Genomic DNA, 21994 nt, shown 5'->3' on the forward strand with positions numbered 1-21994 from the left:
TCTGAGTGGTCATATAATGAATAATGTATAAGAGCAGATTCCATTACGGGGTGACGCAAAATAAAGTTAATATAATCATATTTGTATATTTTTTATATTACATTTTACCAACTATTGTAAACTTTTTGAAGGGACAAACAAAAACACAAAGACAGTGGTTTAGCGCCTCCTATTGGATTTTGGTTGTGGAAACACTTTTTACATAAAAAGGCCTAGGCGTAACACACGCATTTTAATATTAAAAATATACCAACAATTTGATAGAAGATGTCATCCATTTTGGCACCAATTATCTAGAGTGGCCCATGCTGTTTTTAATGTTTTAAGTTGCAAAAGTGCAGAGCTATCACTTTAGTGTAGTTTGGAAATCAAAACAAGTTCATCACATGACGTTTTTAACGCAATTTCATTTGTCCAACGCTAACGTCTATCAAATTGATGGGCGTGTTTTGGGAGTTTTATGGACAAGAAGAAGATCTGGTAGTAGAAAAATGTCTGTGCCTGATGGCAAGAAATTGGTGCGAAGCCCCAGTGGACTTCGAATGGTGCCGGAGAATGGAGCGTTCAACAGTCCATTTTCATTAGACGAGCCTTTATGGGTCCCTGATAAAGAGGTGAGTATTCATAGTATTCGTAAGAGGGCGGTGGAATCCCAGCGACCACTCGGACATCGAGGACTTGGCCCCCGGAATGGGCGGTTGCAGTACCTCGGCTGTTGTCTTTCAGATAGCTGGACTTACTACACCGTACAGTCAGGAGCATTGTTATAAACATAGCATCCTCATAGCTAACTACTAGGTAATGTGCAGTTTGAATGCATTCCCTACTTGCTAGTTAGCTGGCTAGTGTATGAAATGGCTAGCAAATACTCATTCTAGATTAGCATGCGGAAGCTAGACATGGAGCCCAGTTAGCTAGTGGCTAGCGACATAAACAACGCGACAACTGTTTTTGTAGCAAGTTTAAATAGTCCTGATTGTGTCAGTGGAATGTGCGATGCACGTGTACTGTCCTTTATGTGTACGATGTACGATCCATTTATGGTGGCCAAACAGGGTTAATTGACATATCAGTAACAGCTACACACAGTCAAGAACGTGTGGATTTGAGTTGGAGAACAGTAAAAATTGGGTTGGGCATTGTACGATGAACCGTATTAAAACGATCTGTGGCCTCTTGAACCCTTCGCTGGCTCTCTACCCATGTCTTTAGTTAGTTAGAATAGTTTCCACTGCAATTACAGCAGCATAATTGCGTTACAATTAGAGGGGGTATGAAAGGTCTCCCCATTGTCAAATTCGTATCAGAGCTTTTTGTCCTGGGTATTGAACTTGAGTGATAAAGACATTAAATAATGTCCTGTTCCTGTTGCAGTGTCCACGATGTATGCAGTGTGATGCCAAATTCGACTTCCTCACCAGAAAGGTTTGTTTTGCTTCACCCATGTCTACAAAATACATCAGGAATTATGTAGGCATAAGAAAACCCGAGATTTAAAGCTCTCCATTCTCTTTCCCCTGTGCTGGCGACGTGCAGCACCACTGTAGACGCTGTGGACGTTGTTTCTGTGACAAGTGCTGCAGTAAGAAGATGGCCTTGCCCCGGATGTGCTTTGTGGATCCGGTGAGGCAGTGCGGAGACTGCAGCCAGGTCTCCCAGAAGGAGGTGGAGTTTTACGACAAGCAGCTGAAAGTGCTCATTGGGGGTGAGTTTGAATGGATTTCATCAGGAGTTACAGCACAAACACTGGTACAGGCTGGTCTATGTGTGCAGCAGACAGACAGACAGTCCGTCTGGCTGCGGGGGGGAAATACTGTAGTGCTACTGTCCAGTTCATCCCCTTCTCTCCCCTGAATGCTCTGCCCAGGTTGGAGGGTTGATGCTGGGATGTAGGGTGGTCAGTCTGGTGTGGTTATAAATAGACTCTTCCGCTCTGCATCACTCAGCCAAGCCCTAAATGAAAAATCCATTACCAGCATGTTGGGTCTAGGTCTCGTGTCAGTTGGAAATGATGTTGGAGCCAAGAGGTTGTGGCGGCATTATTAGTGCCTGTCAGTGTAGGGTCTTTATAGTAGAAGGGATGCCATATTAACTGAATGTGTTAAGGGGTCTCTTGTTCTGTCCTTGTCAGGTGGGACATTCATTGTCACTTTAGGCACGTCAGAGAAGTCTGAGGACATGGTGTGTCGTCTTTCCAACAACCACAGGTACGGTGAGAGTGCAAATTGTTCGAACCGTTTCTCTCCTGTCTTCTCAAAGCACAGAGGGGAAATGAGCAGAGTGGGCATTCCTGCTGACAGGGAGATTAGCTTGGCAGATGGCGTTCCTCCAATTTGATGTCCATGTTGACTTAGGCTCTTTGACTCAAGTTTCTTTTTCGTGTCTGCCTCAAATAATCTTCTGTCTTTCCTTTTAGGTATCTCTTCTTAGACGGGGAAAGCCATTTTGAGGTGGAGCTGTCTCGGATTTTGAGTATGCAGGTGTTAACTGAGGCAACGACACCAGGAGGTAAGGCACTAGAAACGAATAAACTCCATGTTTCCATATAATAGACCTGGCTTAATCTCTGTAAAACATCAACAGTACAACTCACAGTACATTGCAAGTTGTCCACACTCGGACACTTAGTCAGACTATCTAAAAGAAATGTTGAAACAGTCATATATTTCATAATGATAGGCATGTAATAGCTATGTCGCGTGTGACAGTTTTAGTGAAGTGCATGTCATCTGCAGTAGAGAATTGCTTCTACTAATTAATCGGTATAATAGTGTATTTCTGATGACTTAGTGAATGTCTTATATCAGCCCCTGTAATGTATCTAGCAGTACAGGTGTCTTGCTTTCTGTATTTTCTTTGTATTAACACCCTCTTTCCCTCTCTCTCACTCTGACTGTTGGTGGCTTGCCTTCTCTGTTGTGGGCATAGAGATTGATATTCTCACTTACACCAGTCTGCTGGACAGTCAGTATATCTCGGAAGGTTAGCAGGATTAATCTCTGTGTCCTCATATCCCTCCCACCTCCAGTTCAAGTGTTTGCCTTGAACTTTGCCCTGCATGCACATGTATAAGCTCTACATATGATCTGTACTGTAGGTCAAAACCCATCTCCTGAAAAGCCTCACGCATGTTCTCAGTTGCATGAGGGAATCGTGTTTGATTGTTAAATCTCGAGATAAGACTTTGCCCAACGGAGTCTTGTTTTGTCCGTGTTTCAACCTAAATGGATTGAAACAATCTTTTTTTTTAAGGTCATTGTATTCACCTCGTTCAGAAACTCATTCGATTTCCTCATTGCCGTTTTGTAGCACGTGACATTGTAGTTCATGGCACGTAACGTTTGTTTGTGTGTGATCGATTTGTAATTGTGTTCATCCTGTGATATGTGAAATGTCATCTGTGTAAGCTGTTCTCGTCAGCGTCGGTGTAAGTCAATTATGAACCTTAACGACAGACCGTAACCACAGTTGTCTGGCTCACCCCGAGTACTCAGTGGAAGTTGTATGCCCAAAACGTGATCCCATTTGTGGCTTATCGTTCCAACCGACTGGCTGTCTTCCTCAGGGGGAAACACCAGAGTATGTGGCATGCTGCTCCACTACAAACCCATGGGCTCCCAGGACCCCGAGCAGCTACGCATGGAGGTAGCTGACGACAAAAAAACTGCCTCAGCATGGCTGGCTGCCATGCACAAGGTACAGCTCTTTAACCAGGATTTGTTTGTGTTTGTACATAAGTGGTGTGACTTTTCCTTTGCAGTGTTCTCAGGTTATCATCTAGCAATAATTAGTTACCTTATCATCTTTGCTAGCCCAGGGTGTATCTCTCCATGATTCGTGACGGCTTGTGTGTCCTTGTGCTCTGCTGACAGGCTGCCAAGCTGCTGTATGAAGCTCGAGACCAGTGAGGTGGTGAAGAACCCAAGAGAGAGAGAGAGAGAGCTCCCATCTAGCAGAGTGGGGGGGGCAGCACAGACCCAAGTCTTTCCTTTCCTCCAGTCTGACAGGATCTCCTACTGCCTAAAATACTTTACCTTTGGTCACTCGCTTGAACTGCAATGGTCAGTTTTCCCTTCATGACCATTCAAGTGAAATAATGTTCCCGTGTGCTTGATGTAGGATCTGAATCACATGGTTCAAGTGAAGTGTCTTTGTACATACAGTCTATACTTAGCTTTCAGCTACACATTTGCAGATAAGCCATTAGATCACCAAGTCTAAGGGAACCACAGAATATTCACTGATTCTAGTGAAATATGTACACACACACACTTTAATAAATGCTTTAAGTGTAGTCCCATGTATTGGATTTTGTATTAATTATTTTGTTAAATATTCCTATTTTAACACAAAACGCTATGTATGTATGTACTTTTTACTGCTAAAGTATTACTATAGTTTTTGTAGCACTTGGGGACAATACATTCTTTTTTTCTTACACTAAAATGATGATGTAAACATTTTGTTTCTATGTCAGCTGGTTTACTTACCAGTTGTGTAACTGAATTGCACAGCCACAAACTTTATTAAGAAAGTCCTTAATTTAAGTACACTAAAGGAAGGTTAATGAAATGTTTCATTATTTTGGTTTTGCAGCTTTCACCCCACTTTTGTCATACTATGCCAAAAAGTATATAGGTTCCAAAAGATAATTCTTTCCAATATGAAATGTTTTTATTTTAATAGTGCGTTGTTCACCCACTACTGAATGTACACGGTTTTGGGTTTTGTCTATTAATGCCCCATATTTCTGAAGAGCTATACAACTCGCATCCATATTTTGATACATCTCAATCAAGGCTACATGATTCACTTGTATGTGTGATGACTATGATTCCTAATCATACACTGTATGTACTTAATGTTCACCTGTGTCTGAGTTTGAAATGTTGCACTTGACAACAATGTCAATTTGACATATTCGGCAAGTTTTAGTATTACTGCACTTTATGGTCTCCCTTTATAAAATAATCGTCTCTCCATTTTTTATCAGTGAAAAAAGGTTTACACCGTTTGATTCTAACAGAATAAAAGAGTTTGTAACCACAATTTGTTTTGAAACGTGTCGCCTAGAGACCACATGTTTAGATTACGATTTTAACTGCTGTGACCAACACTAAATATGATGGGTGTTACATACTTCTACCTTTTGAGACACATTCATAAAAGCATTGTAAACATTGCAGTGTGGACCTTTAACATTGCGTTAGCCGTCGATGTATACATTCATCGATTTAAAGAGGGGAGCTTGTTTTAACAATGTCATGTCGTGATCGGCTTTTGTGTAATTTTGGTCATGTACATGAACATTAACAAATATTACTTAATGCTCTCACACACACACTAATCTAGCAAATACATGTTTATATCTAAATAGGTTGGTTGAAGTAAAGAACCACCCATTTAAAATAGTCTCACCCTCGTCCAGCTGATTGGACTGATCCACCCAGCATGAAAAAGCACATGTTGGGCGTATGTTAGAAGTACTGAATCGCTAACTACTGGTCTTTAACTGCGGGAAAGCTACAATGCTGTGGTTTATTATGATGTAGCAATATGCTACCTAACCATCTAAACACACGAGTATGTTAACGTGTATACGAATATCACATATGAGTGACAATTAATGTAAAAGAGACAATCCGTTCAGAGAGTACAGCGAAGCTCCTGCGAGTCTGACACGCGCTTCGAATTCAGCTCGGGAGGCAAGCTTCACTGCAATCCTTTACGTTTGGTGCGTATATTGAATTTAGCTACATGAATTGCTTGTTTTAGCATTTGTTAATTAGCTGGGATAATGCAAATCTCCATTGCAGACACCCTGTCACCACGCATGGTTTAGCTACATGACTTAGGCTAGAAGTTAGCTACAGCTAGTGGGTGGATATCTTTCACAGGCTGTCAGTCCAAGGTAGTGTATTCATTGGTTAGTTAGACAGCCAGCTTGCTTGCTTGCTTTATAGTAGTGGCATTAGTCAAATTCAAATTTGACTCATTCATATTAACGTCGCTAGAGAATGGAGAAAATTAGGATAGCTAGCTAAGCTAATGTTATGCTGTCTGTGGCTACCACCAGACTGCCCACCATTGCCACGTAGCTCTGAGTTAACAAAACGGTTACCCTAAAACTGCTACGGATGACAGCATCTTTCCCAACACAAAATGTTTTATTCCCAATGCTGCAGGGTTTTAGTATGATGAAATGCATCTTAAATGCTATTCATGTATTGGCATTACTTGAATAACTCACTGAATAAGATCATCAGCGTGATCTTGATTTTTTTCCCCTTCGGCTAAAGCCTAGCAATACTCTTGTCTACTACAATCTACACCAGCCATCCATCTGTGCCCCCTCTATCCATCTCAAGGAGGTTGGTGCCTCTCTCTCTCTCTCTCTCTCTCTCTCTCTCTCTCTCTCTCTCTCTCTCTCTCTCTCTCTCTCTCTCTCTCTCTCTCTCTCTCTCTCTCTCTCTCTCTCTCTCTCTCTCTCTCTCTCTGTGTTCACCAGGCTGAGAAGCGTGACCGACCTTGTCTCGCAATGAGCTCCAAAGTGTGCAAGAACTGTGGGGGCTCCGACATCGATGTGGACCAGTCCAGGGGCAATGCAGTGTGCATGGGCTGTGGGTCTGTCCTGGAGGACAACATCATCGTCTCCGAGGTGGAGTTTGTGGAGACGGGCGGTGGAGGCTCGTCTGCCGTAGGGCAGTTTGTTGCTGGAGACTGTGAGTATCTAAAGTTCTGTCTTTGAAGAGACAGTTGAAGGTAGTGAGGGGAGAGAGAGGGGAAAGAGAGGGGAGAGAGAGGGGAGAGAGAGAGGGGAGAGAGAGAGAGGGGGAGAGAGAGGGGGAGAGAGAGGGGGAGAGACATGCAAAGACATGCAGCAAAGAGGCCGAACCGGATTTGCTACTGTCTCGGGGAGTCAGGTGGCTGAGCGGTTAAGGAATCAGGCTATTACTCAGAAGGTTGCCGATTCGATTCCCGGCCGTGCACATGACGTTGTGTCCTTGGGCAAGGCACTTCACCCTACTTGCCTCGGGGGGAATGTCCCTGTACTTACTGTAAGTCGCTCTGGATAAGAGCCTCTGCTACATGACTAAAATGTAAATGTCTACATGGACGGCCCAGTTCTCTCTTTTAACTGATATCATCAACGCTCTAAATAAATGTTAATCAAACCAGCACGGTATATATTTCTTGCTTTTTTCTCAGTTAAAGAATGCTGACATCCCCTCTACAACCATATCCTCAGTGATGTGGCTTAACCCTTTAGCCTTTGGGGGCTTCTCTTTTTAGCTGAGGCTGCAGAAGTCAGTGAGTCAACTCAGATGTAGACAGCCTCTGTGATTGGTTCTGGGAACTTGCACATGTGCTTGAACTTCTTCCCCACTAGAGGGCAGCGCTGGCTAATTTACATTACATTTACATTTAGTCACTTAGCAGACGCTCTTATCCAGAGCGACTTACAGTAAGTACAGGGACATTCCCCCTGAGGCAAGTAGGGTGAAGTGCCTTGCCCAAGGACACAACGTCATTTGGCCTGGTGGGGAATCGAACCGGCAACCTTCTGATTACTAGCCCGATTCCCTAACCGCTCAGCTATCTGACTCCCTGACCCTCCTAATTTAGGATAGATCCACATGAACTCCATCGACGTGTCAGTGTTTTATTAGTCACATGCACCGAGTAGCATAGCATTATCAGGAAAGTGAACAAGCATCATCTACACGGTAAAAAATAAATAAATATGTATATGTATCATCTTATTAAATCTATATGATGTCCCTGTCTCCTCTCTGTCTCTAGCTACTGGAAGGAACCCCACCTTTGGAGAAGGGTTCTACACAGGTGTGGGCCGGGAGTCCCGAGCCCAGACACTACAGAATGGTGAGTCAGCAATATTTATTTTTCTAGCAAAGTAGATTTCAATCACTCCCTGCCCTTATAGTCGCAACAACAATAATAACTTAAGCAAGCAGTAACGTCATTTGTCCAGCAAGAGCTCAAGAGTTTTGAAGGGAAGGAGCTAGAAGGTTGAAGAAATGTCTTTCAGTCTGGTTCGATTTTACTACTATCTACTTGCCAGGAATATTGAAAGAATGATTGGAAGTTAGTGTATTGATTGGAGGCTTATACTAGGCATGTAGAGGGGTAAAGGTCTGTTGGGACACGTTTAATATGGTGCCTTTTGGCTGCTGAGTAGGTATGTCTGTGAGACTGAGAGCCATGTGGTCAGGGAGGAGGAGTGTACAGGCCAGCGAGGGTCCCTGTCATGCCTTCTGGATTGTCTATAGGGAGATTTACAGCGTCTGAGCCTTTTCTACTGCTTGTTCGAACAAAAGCAGTGCTGTGAGAGTCCTCATCTGCTCCATAAACATCTCCAGGCTCCAGACACCCTCTCATTCACCACTCCGTGATTAATGTCCCTGGAATCTCCACTCGAATAGTCCACCAGGTTGCTTTTCTCATTACTGGACAAGATACCATATGTTCTGCTGTGGTTGCCCTAGACGTGGTTACCAGACGTCATACATGCTGGCCGGACGAGGACTTGTAATTTATCCGAGTTTCGCGGCTGTTTAAAGAATTTGTCTGTGTTGGTCAGGGTTTGAGATCGTGTCTCTCCAGAGTTTGTGAGAGAGTGGACGAGAGAATAGGAAGAGTACGAGGAATCTCAGAAGGTATTAGTTTATTGAGGAAATAAAACCCCTGGGATTCTCAGTAGGAGTTTCTTGTTGTCATGGTCACCAGGTGTAAACAGAGCTCAGGGGCACACCTGCAGCTTCTATGTGTAATTACAAGCCTCTGGGTTCATTGCTGAATCTGTCATTGTTATAAGCTTGTATTGTACAGAAGATGTGCGTGTGATTTTGTCCCTGAGGATTGTACAAAAGGTGTGTGGTGTGTGTGTGTGGACGGGTGAATGTACGTGCACGTTTTTTGGGTTTGTAATATCGTTCCTTTTGTTCGTCTCCAGGGAAACGTCAGATAATGTCATTGGGTCACCAGCTGCAGCTCAACCAGCACTGCCTGGATACGGCCTTCAACTTCTACAAGATGGCTCTGGCTAAACGCCTGACCAGTGGACGCAAGTCTGCCCATGTTATCGCCGCCTGCCTGTACCTGGTCTGCAGGACCGAGGGGACCCCCCGTATCCTTGTCCAAAAGGGGGGAGGAGCCTGGAGGAGGGGGGAGGAGCTGGGAGGGGGGGGGCTGGGAGAAGGGTGGAGGAGCCTGGAGGAGGGGGGAAGAAGCCTGGAGGAGGGGGGAGGAGCCTGGAGGAGGGGGAAGAAGCCTGGAGGAGGGGGGAGGAGCCTGGAGGAGGGGGAAGAAGCCTGGAGGAGGGGGAAGAAGCCTGGAGGAGGGGGGAGGAGCCTGGAGGAGGGGGGAGGAGCCTGGAGGAGGGGGGCTGGGGGGGGCTATGATTTTATCATGACCACTAAAATGGATGTCACCTGCATCAAAACAGAATGGATCCTCGTTTGATATCCCATCGCAAATTCTCAGCTCTCACCGCATTGTGTGGGGTTCCACTTTGACCCCCATCGCCCGTGTCTGTCGATTATGTGATTGAGTTTCACAAGCAGGGCGGTCTATCCCTAAGAGTAAGAGTGATGGAAACGGAGCCTTCCAAGTGCGTTTTCTGCTGGACTGCAGGAGAGAGTGGAGGGGGAACGAGAAGGAAGTGTTGACAGATAAAAAGAGCGTTCCTCACTTCCTTTAACTCAGCTGGGTCTTTAAGTCTGTCTGCAGTGCTGTCAAGAGGCACGGACTGAGGGGAGAGGACAGGAAGAGAGAGACAGCATGTCAGCGCCGATTTTAAAGGCCTCCGTGAGGAAGGCCCCTGAGAAAATCAGAGACAGATGAGTGTTCTGTCTGTTGTCCCTTTCTTTTTGTAAGCAACCACAGTCACCCTTCACCAACATTCTCCAATTGGAGGACATGTGCAGAAGGGCCGCTGTGTTCCTGACTCTGAACGAATGAGTCATATGTAATCTGCAGGCTGTGTGGGATTATCTTTTCCGTCTCATCGGGGACAGTAATCCCATTTTGATGCGTTTAGAGGGGTGTTTCTGAGCCAGTCTGCCTTCCTGTGGACAGGTGTCACGACAGACTGATCCATGTAGGTGGGTGGGACGGGGGTGGTCTACTGCCTGCCCTCCTAAAGGATAATGGGGTCTAAGGCCAGGGGGGGTGGAAGTGAGGGGGGTGGGGGTGGAGGTGAGGGGGGGGTGGAGGTGGAGGGGGTCGAGGGGGTCACAGAGACCAGTCAGGTCAGCCACAAACTGTATTTTTGGGATATTTAGAATGCTTTGACAAATGTAATGACTTGCAATTGTGCGGATTTATGACCTTGACCCTCCCTTTAGACATGCTGCTGGATCTCAGTGACCTCCTTCAGGTACATTTGAATCATGTCTTTCATTAATTATAATCTGCTATAGATTAATTTTTTTGCATATAAAAACATTCCTATGCATCGAGTATCCCTTAAATCAAGCTACACAGCTACTCATTCTGTGCCATTGACCACTATGACTACATCCAACCACACAAAGACTGGAGGCTGCAGTCATTGAGTTCTGCTATGCAACTAAAGCAGATGACAGCAGATAAATTTAGGCTCACATTTGTCTGCGTTTTTAATGGTTGCAGATCAAGATTGAGACTGGGGCGTGGTGGTGGTGGTGGTGGTGGTGGTGGTGGTGGTGGTGGTGGGGGGGGGGGCATTTCTCACACACAGCTGGTCAGTTGTTTTATTTTTACGCTCCCAGCTGTCTTTGGGGGAGATGTCTCCCCTTCCCCCGTCATTCCCCCATGGTATGGGGAGGATGGGAGGGGATGTGTGCCTGACCACGGGTGGATTAATGGTGCTATGGCTAGATATCCCCACCAAGCCCAGCCACTGGAGCCCCACCCAGGCCTGTGGCCATGGCTGATGGACCCACTCCCTTTACAAGGCAGTATGACACACTCCGGTTCCCCACCGGCCGGTAGACTAGACCAGGGTTCTACGTTGCCCTATTGGGCACCTCGTCTGGGGTCCTGGTACAAGGTTCCTCACAATACAATCTGAAAAAACCCCACCTTGACTGTGGGCATTATGGTGTTAGAGTAGCGACACATTCCACATTCAACCACCACCTTGCTGTTTTTGTGTACAAATTCCTGAAGGGGACGTTCCTCCCAGAATAGCATGGGGTGTGACTGCCTGGCTAGGGACCCAGGAGGGGGCTGAGAGTGAGAGTGTCCGGTGGGGTCCCAAAACCTCTGAGGTCTGGGAGCCTCGAGGAATGAAGTCCTCCCAGCCTTTCTCCTCTACCCAGGAGAGATACTGTGCTCCTTTTGAATCACTTTCGCTCCGTTTATACACCTTCAGATTGCCCCCACATATTTCAGTGTCTAGTATGTAACTCTGGAACTTGTACTTGACGGGTGACGCACGGTAGAACTATTTAAATCGTTTTGTTTACACACACATACATATATTACCACCCACCCAATGTTTGTTTCCGTTCCCCTGACTCCTCTCTAATCCCTCCATCTGGTCCCTTCCTTCTAGGTGAATGTGTATGTCCTGGGTAGGACGTTTCTGGTGCTAGCCAGAGAACTCTGCATCAACGCTCCAGCTATAGGTAACTACCACCTCTCATACTGAACTCTCGTCTGCGATCAGGTTGTAGTTCTCCTCAGCTAACCTAGAGGGCGCTGTTACACCAGAATCATCTCAGCAAGAACTAGCCTGAGGAAGCGTAATGAAAAGATTTCACACACAGATTTGTTTTTATAACGACGAACAGTGACATGTCTTGGCCACATAACTTTTATGATTTTGTTCAAGTTGGTTGCCTTGTACATAAACATCTGAGTTTACCAGCTTCAAGCTGTAAACAAGTCAACAGAAATTTACAAAAAAAGCACAACATCGCAGAGGCCGTCCACTTAATTTCGCACAAAGGACAACTTTTTGCAGCGTCAATAATTAAAATAAAAATACATTAAATTAAATAAGATAAAATAAGGTTCCTTCACTTGAAAACAGGCTTAGAAGAATATCAGTCCTTTTTTGTGAAATATTCTACTGTCTTGATGCTACGTTATTTAGAAGTCTGTGAGGTTTAGATCCATAGTTCTTCTCAGCTGTCCACCACCTCGAGTCTGGACCAGTCCAACTCATGCATAGAACACCAGTTCTGGGATCTGCCCCCCCTGCACCCCAGTGCCATTGGTACTGTCCGACGAGCACTGGAACTGAAATGTCACTTTCCCGCACTGCACTTCCGTCATGCCTTCCTGCCCAAAATAACTGAGTTCGTTCCCATCTAGGATGGCACTTACTGTGTAGAAGGCGTCTTGCTCCACCTGAATCGGGTGTTCGAACCACACGGGGAACGTGCTGCTCGACCCATCAGACACAAACCGGGTCATGTTCTGCGCCAGGGTCACCCCCTGCCTCTTCAGTTCAATCTTCACGTTGTACTCTGCCTTGCCTCCACTGGAGCCATACAGCCCGAGTCCGGCGATAAAGATCCGCTTGTCCACCGCAAACTGGATGCTGTCGCAGCGGCCTCTGTAGCGCCACTGGTTGCTGCGGTAGGCCGAGGACTGGAAGCGGTGGCACTTTTGGGGTACCAGGCCCTTCCTCTGAGGCAGGGGGAAGTCCAGCTTGGGCTTGTTGGCGGCCGTGTACCACAGAAACACGTCGTGCGTTTCCTCCAGGGTCAGGATGTCGGACTGCGCCGCCCCGTCCGCAAACTCCTCCAGCGTCATGGTGGGGATGCGCACCAGGTACAGCGCCTTTCCCAAAACGGCCCTCTTGTTGCTGGAGGTCGCCCCCAGCCCCTGCCTCTTGCACTCGGACGAGGCCCAGTTCTTCACGGCCTCGAACACCACCACCTCCTTGGTGTTCAGGGTCTCTCTCTGGAGGATGATCTCCAGGGTCTGCAGGTCGATCTCGCAGAAACCCTCCGAGCCCAGGGCCAGCTCCGCCTGGGCGTCGATCACCTCCCAGCAGCGCTGTGTCAGATCCGGTTCCTCAAACAGCCGGCTCTGGGACAGCAGCACGCAGGCGTTCCTGGCCTCCAGGCTGGTCTCCAGGAAGGTGACGCAGGCCTTGGCCAGGGCCGGGACGATGTACTTCTTGGCAGCATACAGGGTGGCCAGCACGGTGTCAGCCTCTAAGTCAATCTCGTCACTGTACATGTACCTGAGAGAGGCGGAGGGAGGGTGTGAAAACTGTCGTACTGGCAGAAGGCAAACCAACAGGCCCACAAATCACTGTCCTGTTGCTGCTCTGTCTACCAAAATAGAAACGGCTTACTTGGCACAATCTCAGTCTGCCAAAAGACAGCTAACTTGCCACTATCATGCTCTCCTTTCAAAGGATGGAAAAAAAACAGCCATGTTCTATTTCTATTGCCTTGAAATTACAAATGGTTACAGAATCAACAATGGAGAAACACTTTGTCCCCCAAACTGCCTGCTCCCTTGATGAAAATTGTTATCCGTGTATTAGACAAGTGTTTTCAGGATGAACAAAGGGCAAGGAAAGCAGCAATTACAGCTCTCTATGCTGTTCCTCATAGCCTCTGGCTCTCTAGTATTTTGGCTTTCCACTCGGCTGGTTTTGGATGAGTAATACTCTCCTTTGAAGTGACACTGGGTTTGTCATTCACAAGGAGGGCCTGCATGGGGTGAGTGGCTTACTTCAGCAGAATTAGAAAAGCAGCGGGTTCCACATCTGGGATGTGGATTTCGGACTCTCCCTCGGCGAGATCTCCGTAGAACATGGCGCAGAAGACTGAGCTGCCCACTGCCAGAACATACTGGAGAAAAGAACACCTGAATGAATGATCTGGTGTATGTGGACAGTATGGTTGTCAAACGTGTTTTTCTAAATGGAGTCGAGGGTTTACCTTGTGTGCTGGCAGCCTCTCTGATTCTCCCAGGGGACCAACAATGAAATGAACATCAGCCATGAGCTCATTGTTAAACATCAAGGCATTCCTATAGCAGAAGAAAAGTGTTAATACAACACACTAATACATATAATAATACACTAATACAACACATATAGACAATTACAGCTGTCATTACAGCTTTAGTACACACAATGACTTGGCTTGAAAGCACACTATAGCTCTGGGGAAATCTGAGTCTGATGTTGAATAATCTCTACACTGCTGCCATTACTACACAACTGTATCGAACAGCCACCTGTAGTCTTTGCATATATTTTTTTTTAAATGCTTTACAATCAATTCAACATCGGCACCCATAATTAACTGATCAGCAAAGTTAATAGGCTACAGTACCTCTCTCGTAACGTGGGATGGCTGGACTGCCAGCTCGTGGGATCGATGTTGTTGTTGTTTATGTTCTGTTGGGTGGTAGGGGTTGTCGCTGTTGTGGTTGCCGACTGGGTGACCTGCACATCGTTTTTCTTGTCAGTAACCGTCACTGTGGTTCCGTTGTTGGGTAGGTTGGTGTTTGCGGTCGCTGGGTACAATTCTGAAGCCATCTTCTTCTTCGTCAAGGACAGGGTTAGAATCTCATAACATACTGGGAGTCTTCCCGAGTGTTTACCAGTCTTTTTAGACTTTTTCAGTGTTTCTGGAAGTAAAAGTAAGAAAGTCAAACACTTCATGATCCGACCATGATGGAGCAACCTGCAATCTGCCGTTGGCATCAGCACCAAGCGTTGGTCACACTCCAATAAATAATAGTAGAGCTAACTAAGATTGTACTGTTGGTGATCGAAATCGTCTTTTTATATTTTACAAGCAATAACTATTACCGTTTTGATACCGATTGTCTACTAACCCCGAATCAATTTTAAGAGCAACATCTAAATATCCGTCCCGAGGAGTTGTATTCCAACTTCATGCAAAATATACTTTTTTTCTTTCTCGTCTCATCTTCTGTGCATTGCCTGTCCTTTCGCCGGTGTTTTTTTTCCTTATCGAGCGAATGGTAAATCCAAACAATCTTTGCTGGTTTTAGTCCAGTGATTTTTTTTTTCCTCGGCAAATCCTGGCAGATGTTTTCTCCCGAAAGCTCCTTATCAACGCAGACAAGGGGGGGGGGGCCTTCGTAGCGGCTGTGTGGATACAATGTGAATAGTAATTTGTCGTGTGCTGAGTTTTGGGTCCCGTCTATTTTTTATTTGTGGTGTAATCCTCTCGGACGCCCATCTCGCTGTTAACAAATCAGATTTACGGAAGCCGTCAACGTCAGAAGCTTACAAGCGCCTCCCCGGACGCTCTGCATAGTGCGTCTACCAATCTGAATCAGCGCACCCGCTGCAGTCACTGAAAATACTTTTGTTTTAAAACGAAACGCATATTCAAATTAGGCGGTGTGTTGGTATATTATTCATCATATTTACATTACAATTACATTTACATATGTTCAAAGTGCAAACGTGTTTGCAAAGTCAAGCTGACTAATGACTCGTGTTTTACTCATAGTTGCATCCTATAACAAGCATGAGCTAGTGGCGAAAAGGGTGTCGACAACCAAATCCTAACTATTTAATCTAAATATATTGAATGATGTTGTGTCAAAATAAGTAATTATTTGATCTTACGAAGACAAGAATAGATTGCGACATTTAAACAACTTTAAATCGAAACATTTTTTGTTTATATTTATAGCACTTATAGCGATTCATGTTGTTTAATTGTAACTTGTTTAACTACATGCTCTTGTGGTTCTTCCCTTTGGCACTTATTTTGGTTGTTCACAATATGTGCTTCATGGTTTTGGCTACCCACAATGTTTTTGGGGCTATCTTGTTGTTATTATCAGTGACCTATGCACTTTGTAAAGCTCTCTCTCTTGGAAGTCACTTTGGATAAAAGCGTCTGCTAAATGAATAAATGTATATTTCCCCTCCGTCTTGTTCCCTCCAGACCCGTGCTTGTACATCCCCCGCTTCACCCAGCTGCTAGAGTTTGGAGATAAGAATCGTGAGGTCTCCATGACGGCTCTGAGACTGCTGCAGAGGATGAAGAGGGACTGGATGCACACCGGAAGAAGGCCATCAGGGCTCTGTGGCGCAGGTAACCATGAGCACAGGTAACCAGGGTGACGACAAACCCTGGCTCAAACCCCTCGGCCACTCGCATACCAACATGTCTGTTATCAAGCAGTCTGTTATTCCGCGACACATTCGGTCATGGTTACTTGATTACTTATGGCAGTCAATGGGTCCACATAGGCTTAGAACACTATCTGAAGGTTCATGATGCTATAAAAAAATATATATATATATTTTATTCTGACTGATGACAATTATTATGAATACATCAGTGTTTACTTCTTCCCTTATTGGACCACAGAACATGTCCTGCTTGTATGCATTTCCTCCAAGACATCCTGCAACTAAATAACTAACTTCCTCTGACGTGTATATTTGCTCCCATAGTTTCACTTCTCTGTCTTGCTCTGTTCCTCGCCACTGCAATTTCTGAATAATTAATTGTTTATCATCAATCATTTAGAAGGATTCACTAACACACAGAAAGGAAAGGTTTGGAAGAACACGCTACTCGATATAAAGGGAATATGTTTGCGATCGTCTGTGACATAACCACAAGCTAACAGCTTGAAATGAAAAAAAGAGAAATTACAGCTGCATGTCGAAACCAGTATCCATCAATCTTTAATAACACAGTGAGAGTTATGTAACTTTAATGCAGTCTTGACATGGTGTACGGTTGTGCTCACCTTGACGTCTGTTCCTATTCGCAGCTCTGCTGGTGGCCGCTCGCATGCATGAGTTCCGGCGCACCGTCAAGGAGATTATCAGTGTGGTGAAGGTGTGTGAGGCCACACTACGAAAAAGGTAAGAACTGGCGGAGGAGAGATTGTGGCACCCAAGAGCCCCCATTTATTTTAGCTGGAAGAGTTTCTATAGGAGAGCTATATTATACAAAATGCCATCTAGTGTAGCCAATCCCAACCCTGGTCCTGGAAGAGACCCACTGACCAGCTCATTTGAGATGTTTCCCTGCTCTAACGCACAGCCTCGTCAAGCTCTGCAGAAGCTTGGTAACGACCCGTTCGTTTGAATCCGGTGTGTTTAAAGAGGAGGAACATCTAAAGGGAGTCAGGTGGCTGAGCGGTTAGGGAATCGGGCTAGTAATCAGAAGGTTGCCGGTTCGATTCCCGTGCAAAAAAATGACGTTGTGTCCTTGGGCAAGGCACTTCACCCTACTTGCCTCGGGGGAATGTCCCTGTACTTCCTGTAAGTCGCTCTGGATAAGAGCGTCTGCTAAATGACTAAATGTAAAGTGTGTTGGATCCCCAGGACCAGGGTCGAGAGGCTAACCTTCTGCATCTCTTCTGTCCTGTCCCTGGTTCAGGTTGAATGAGTTTGAAGAAACCCCCACCAGTCAGCTGACCATCGAGGAGTTCATGAAGGTGGACCTCGACCAGGAGTGCGACCCTCCGTCCTTCACCGCAGGACTGAAGAAGAAGAGGATGAAGGAGGTACGGAGAGAGGATGGATCTGGACGACCACGACTCCTTCGTGAACATGTTTCGTCACCTGATGCTTAACCACACCTTTGACATGTTTTAAGGAATGCGTTCCACTTCTGTGTGTTTGTTTTATGCAGTGTTCTTTCTTCCAAGCATCACTGTTTTTGCCTTCTGTCCTTCTTAGCTTGAGATCGAGTTGGAGAAAAAGATCGAGGATGTTCAAGGTGTGGTTCAGCTTATCAAATTCAGACTTTTGAAGGAGAAAGAGAGAAAGAAAAAATCTGAACGTTTTGGTGTATTTCAGTTGTGGACTTGACTGGTCGTTCTCTCCACAGGCGAGGTCCACTGCTACCAGGATGAGATTGAGATGGAGCTGGAGATGAGCAGGCCCAAGTTGAGAGGGATGTTTTCCTCGTATGCCAAAAGCGGTAAGCTGCCAAGGGGCTCCGTTGTGTTTGGCAGACATGTTCTCCAGCTATGGACCCCCTGGAGAGAAGCTCCAGAACCCAGCTATGGACCCCCTGGAGAGAAGCTCCAGAACCCAGCTCTGGTTCAAGGAGAATCCAGCTGACTGTTGCACATCCCTGAAACTTTGATATGGTCTTTGATAATAGATTTGTGAGGCACAATTAAGTTTTTGGCTGATGTACACTTGGAGATCTGATGATAGTTTGTGGTGGATATCTACATTATCTACATTTCCCAACCAGATTTCCCCCCTCAAGTTTCCCTTATCTCACCAAGGCTCAGTGGGGCGTTTACAGGCTGTGATGCAAGCCTGTTGGTATATTATGAACACTATAATGGATGTAATTATTGATACCAGAGTGAATCATTGCTATTACATAGCTCCAATTGAGATGCCATTTCAGCACGGGCAGAACAAAAATACTCTAAATGTCAGTTTTGATTAGTTGACATTCTCGGTCTCCTTCACATTGTCCTTAGGTGTCACGTGTGTCTTTTTGTTAACGGCCAACTGTCTCTCCCCCTCGTCTGCCAGACCCTCTGAGTAACCACGACGACGCGTCTGTAGCTTCAGATGTTCCTGATTCGGACGACCTGGAGGACGAGGAGCTGAAGGCTGTGGCCCAGCACCTCAGCCAGGGCCTGGAGGACGAGGAGCTGAAGGCTGTGGCCCAGCACCTCAGCCAGGGCCTGTGTGACCAGGGCCTGTGTGACCAGGCTGACTCCGGAGAGGACCAGGAGAAGGAGGAGGAGGAGGACGACGACAAGTGCTTTCAACGTAAAGGCCCCTCTCTGGCCTCCATTCTGGGGCCCCTGCCCACCGCCGCCAGCCTGGGCCTCGACGAATCCATCAGCGAGTGCATCGGAGAGGGGCAGGAGAACGGTGAGCTGAAACATCACTTGGATTCCTTCCTTATTTTAATGTACAGGGCTACATTTATCGAGTTTTTCCCTTCCCTCCTTCCATTTAGATATTTGCTTTGTTCACACACCTCCCCTTCCCCTGTGTGAGTGATCACTTCCTGCCTCTGACGGGGTTTGGAGAAGTGACAGATGAGCTGTCAGCTCCGTCTGTCCAGCTCGTGAGGGATGGTGTTCATGAGTAACTGGGAAGCGATGCGAGGGTAGGAAGGAAGGGTTTATCAGCCGCGTTTAGGAGACTCCCTGTGTAAGACGCGAGGGAGGGTCTAACATCACCGGCTCAGGCACTGTGGTCACACCAACCGTAGGAAGGTAACATCATGACTCCTTGTTACGTCACCTTGACCTCTGTCAGGGGAGTAGATGAGGTTCAGAGAGACGTCACCATCATAAGTTTAAAGATGATTCACAGGTCTGAATCATATGCTTTCAGATTAATGGAGAAAGTTTTATTTTTATTTTTTATGTATACACAATGCACCATAGGTTTGAGTCATTACATCTCCCTGTCCCTTTGTAGAGTCGAACTCATTCTTTACTCACTCAAACTAGCCTGCCTGCTGTGAAGCTGGAGTCCGGTTCTTGATGTGGTCGCCTGGGTGCACGTGTCCAACCTCATTCAGAAGGCTGATTAGAGGAAAGCAATCCTCTGTTAGTGTGTCTGTTTGTGTTCGGTGCTGCTTTCATGGCTCTGTGTAACTGAGGTCTGGTGGAAGCAGGCAGACAGCTTGTCATCCTCTCCTAATTGTGGTGCACAAGGGAGGAGCAGAGATCCTAGGCCTCCTTCAGATCAATGTTTGAAGTATTAAGTGGACAGAGTAGGCTACCTTGTCATTAGAGCTGTGTCTTTCATCTGTGTGTGTGTGTGTGTGTGTGTGTGTGTGTGTGTGTGTGTGTGTGTGTGTGTGAGAGAGCGCCCATGGTTTTTCTGTGAGTCTCTGAGTTCGAACTTCTAGTCTGTGTCAGACAGTATGGATGAAGTGTCTGCTAAATTAATACACCAAGTATCTGTAAAATGCTGTTAATGTACATGTTTATCTGTAAAAACGGCCACAGTATTGTTTGCCACTGTCTGCGGCTTTAGGACTTTCAGTAGTTCAGTCTCAGCACTGTCTTGTACCATTTAAAGGCAGCATTGATTGAAGACCTGTGTTTTCAGTAAGGCACTTAGTCCAATCAATGACATTTGCCCTGACCTTAACTGCCTGGACAAGCACTATCCCCTTCTGGCACTCTGGCTTTTTATAGACCGAGAATGTGAGGACCATTTCAAGTGTGAAGCACATGGATTTTGGACCATCCCTGTACTCTGGAGGGGGCCTGCTGGGCTGTGAACCTGCCTGGTGTCACACCAGATGTAGTCGTTTGACAGGTGTAGCTGGAAGCTTGTATTCAGCAATTGGCCTTATCATTCAAGTCTTCTATACAGAGCTCTCTTCAAACGGAACATCTTTGGACACATTATATAGCCGTTACACAAACCGAGACAAACAGCTACGTGTGTGTGTGTGTGTGGCTGCTCTTGGCAGACCAAAAGCCACTCTGATGACTCAGTTGTGGCCTTAAAAGAAGTCGAGACTGATGGCTACAGAAAGTCATTCAAGGTTGTAAAGAATGAAATGCTTCTATGGTATCAGTGACAGAGCGACTGAACACTGCCACCTTGACAAGCCTGAGGAGGCTGGAATTACTAACACCACGGCCCAACGCAATAGCAGCAAGGTCAGGTCCCAGCTAACCTCGTCACTCACACAGACATACACACAGACACACGCACGGCTGTAGCTCATTCCATTCATTTACTCCTGACTTTCCTCTGGCAGCTGGAGATGCCTGGGAGGGAGGGGGGAGGGGGGGGGGGAGGGAGGAGTTTGTGAAGGAGCAGCAGGAGGAGGGTGAGAAGGTGGAGGGATCTGGAAGAGCAGGGGAAGGCAGAGGTGATAGAGGAGGCAGTTCTGTACAGGGTCGGGGGTGGGGCAGTATGGGGGGGGGGCAGTAGGGTGGTACAGTAGGGTGGGGCAAGCACGGCAGATGTCTGCATGACCAGCCCCTCTGGGGAGACCTGGGGTGGAGACCCCCAGCCAGTTACACCACCAAGTCACACTAAAACAGGAGATGAAGCCACGCAACGCTCCCCTCGGTGATCCCCTGTGACTTGGCTGTGATGTTGTGAATTCTGCATGAGGGACTGTGTATGTGTGTGTGTGTGTGTATAAGGAGCATGTCCCTGGCCAGACGCTGCATCTCTGGCTCTGACACATGTCAGACGAGCCACTGATGATTGGATATGATCCATCTCCCAGGTCGACGAACCGGAGGGGAGGGCTGGACGTCTGATTGGAGGTGACACACACCGTTTACTGGGCTGTACGTCATGCCCCCCCCCGCCTGGTGTGACGTCACAGGGTTAACCCCCTTCCACAGCCTCCTGTTCTGGCCACGGAGCACGGATGCATACTCTACCCATGCTGTCATGGATATTTAACGCGTGATTCATTCACAAGACTGCTGGTGTGAATAATGACTTGAGTTGTGTGTGTGTGTGTGTTCTATGTACATGCTTGGGTAGAGTGTACTGTACACATAAAGTTGTACTATAACTCTTGGACTTGGTAATGCAGGATGGTTTTTCTTTATCACCATTCAAGGTTAGGAACTGGAGTTTGAGAACAGCCTCTGGTGAAGGATTACACAGCTCTCGCCATTCCTCCCTCTCTACCTCCCTCTACTTCCCTCTCTCTCTTTCTCTCTCCCTCTCTCCCTCTTTACCGCTCCCTTTCTACTCCTCCCCATCTATGTCCCTCCAAGTTCCTGTCTACCTCCTCTCTTCCTCAATCTCCCTGTGTGCCTCTCTCTCCCTCTCTATTAATCCTGCTCTCATTCTCTACTCCTCCCTCTCTAACTCTCTCTCTACCTCCCTCTAACTCTCCATACCTCCCTCTCTAACTCTCCATACCTCTCTCTCTCTCTCCTCTAACTCTCCATACCTCTCTCTCTCTCCCCTCTCTAACTCTCTCTCTACCTCCCTCTAACTCTCCATACCTCCCTCTCTAACTCTCCATACCTCTATCTCTCCCCTCTAACTCTCTCTCCCCTCTCTAAATCTCTCCATACCTCCCTC

General features: G+C 46.5%; 3 protein-coding genes across 6 annotated transcripts in view; 2 read left to right on the forward strand and 1 right to left on the reverse strand.

The window, feature by feature from the left end:
• The first annotated feature begins 371 nt into the window (after positions 1-371).
• On the forward strand, positions 372-5049 carry zfyve21 (zinc finger, FYVE domain containing 21). 2 transcript variants are annotated; one of them, XM_062469827.1, is made up of 8 exons: positions 438-614; positions 1375-1425; positions 1537-1705; positions 2132-2207; positions 2417-2508; positions 2929-2982; positions 3566-3696; positions 3873-5049. In XM_062469827.1, the coding sequence occupies exons 1-8, from the start codon at positions 492-494 to the stop codon at positions 3906-3908; spliced, it is 732 nt and encodes a 243-aa protein (XP_062325811.1). In that variant the 5' UTR covers positions 438-491; the 3' UTR covers positions 3909-5049. The 2 variants fall into 2 exon arrangements, with proteins under 2 accessions (XP_062325812.1, XP_062325811.1); XM_062469828.1 differs by lacking the exon at positions 2929-2982 and having other exon boundaries at positions 372-614.
• A 408-nt stretch (positions 5050-5457) lies between these two features.
• LOC134026161 (transcription factor IIIB 90 kDa subunit-like) overlaps positions 5458-21994 on the forward strand; it is a 29287-nt gene continuing 12750 nt past the window's right edge. Inside the window, exons 1-13 of one of the 2 annotated variants that reach the window (XM_062468648.1) lie at positions 5460-5734; positions 6509-6722; positions 7804-7884; positions 8975-9148; positions 10368-10399; positions 11561-11633; positions 15912-16061; positions 16753-16846; positions 17367-17493; positions 17669-17708; positions 17820-17912; positions 18488-18594; positions 18658-18835. In XM_062468648.1, the coding sequence (XP_062324632.1) occupies positions 6539-6722; positions 7804-7884; positions 8975-9148; positions 10368-10399; positions 11561-11633; positions 15912-16061; positions 16753-16846; positions 17367-17493; positions 17669-17708; positions 17820-17912; positions 18488-18594; positions 18658-18835 (1333 nt within the window). In that variant the 5' untranslated portion in view covers positions 5460-5734; positions 6509-6538. Of the gene's footprint in view, positions 5735-6508; positions 6723-7803; positions 7885-8974; positions 9149-10367; positions 10400-11560; positions 11634-15911; positions 16062-16752; positions 16847-17366; positions 17494-17668; positions 17709-17819; positions 17913-18487; positions 18836-21994 lie in introns of both variants that reach the window. The other variant, XM_062468647.1, reaches the window with a different exon arrangement.
• LOC134026162 (BTB/POZ domain-containing protein 6-B-like) lies at positions 11808-15186 on the reverse strand. Of its 2 annotated transcripts, XM_062468651.1 has the most exons (5): positions 14821-15186; positions 14313-14610; positions 13914-14004; positions 13705-13823; positions 11808-13204 (listed from the first exon to the last, which is right to left on the reverse strand). In XM_062468651.1, the coding sequence occupies exons 1-5, from the start codon at positions 14843-14845 to the stop codon at positions 12172-12174; spliced, it is 1566 nt and encodes a 521-aa protein (XP_062324635.1). In that variant the 5' UTR covers positions 14846-15186; the 3' UTR covers positions 11808-12171. The 2 variants fall into 2 exon arrangements, with proteins under 2 accessions (XP_062324635.1, XP_062324633.1); XM_062468649.1 differs by having other exon boundaries at positions 14313-15186.

This window comes from Osmerus eperlanus, chromosome 9 (assembly GCF_963692335.1).
Source record: "Osmerus eperlanus chromosome 9, fOsmEpe2.1, whole genome shotgun sequence".
In the NCBI taxonomy this organism is placed as follows: domain Eukaryota; kingdom Metazoa; phylum Chordata; class Actinopteri; order Osmeriformes; family Osmeridae; genus Osmerus; species Osmerus eperlanus.

Bases quoted from the DNA above. Each gene is read 5' to 3' on its own strand.
- LOC134026162 (XM_062468649.1), bottom strand. From the start codon at position 14,686: ATGCCAACGGCAGATTGCAGGTTGCTCCATCATGGTCGGATCATGAAG. The intron at 13,824-13,913 runs GTAAACCCTCGA...TCTTTTCTCCAG, and splicing joins AGAGGCTGCCAGCACACAAG to TATGTTCTGGCAGTGGGCAG. The intron at 13,205-13,704 runs GTAAGCCACTCA...CGCCTCTCTCAG, and splicing joins GCTTTTCTAATTCTGCTGAA to GTACATGTACAGTGACGAGA.
- zfyve21 (XM_062469828.1), top strand. From the start codon at position 387: ATGACGTTTTTAACGCAATTTCATTTGTCCAACGCTAACGTCTATCAA. The intron at 1,426-1,536 runs GTTTGTTTTGCT...GGCGACGTGCAG, and splicing joins TCGACTTCCTCACCAGAAAG to CACCACTGTAGACGCTGTGG. The intron at 2,208-2,416 runs GTACGGTGAGAG...CTTTCCTTTTAG, and splicing joins CGTCTTTCCAACAACCACAG to GTATCTCTTCTTAGACGGGG.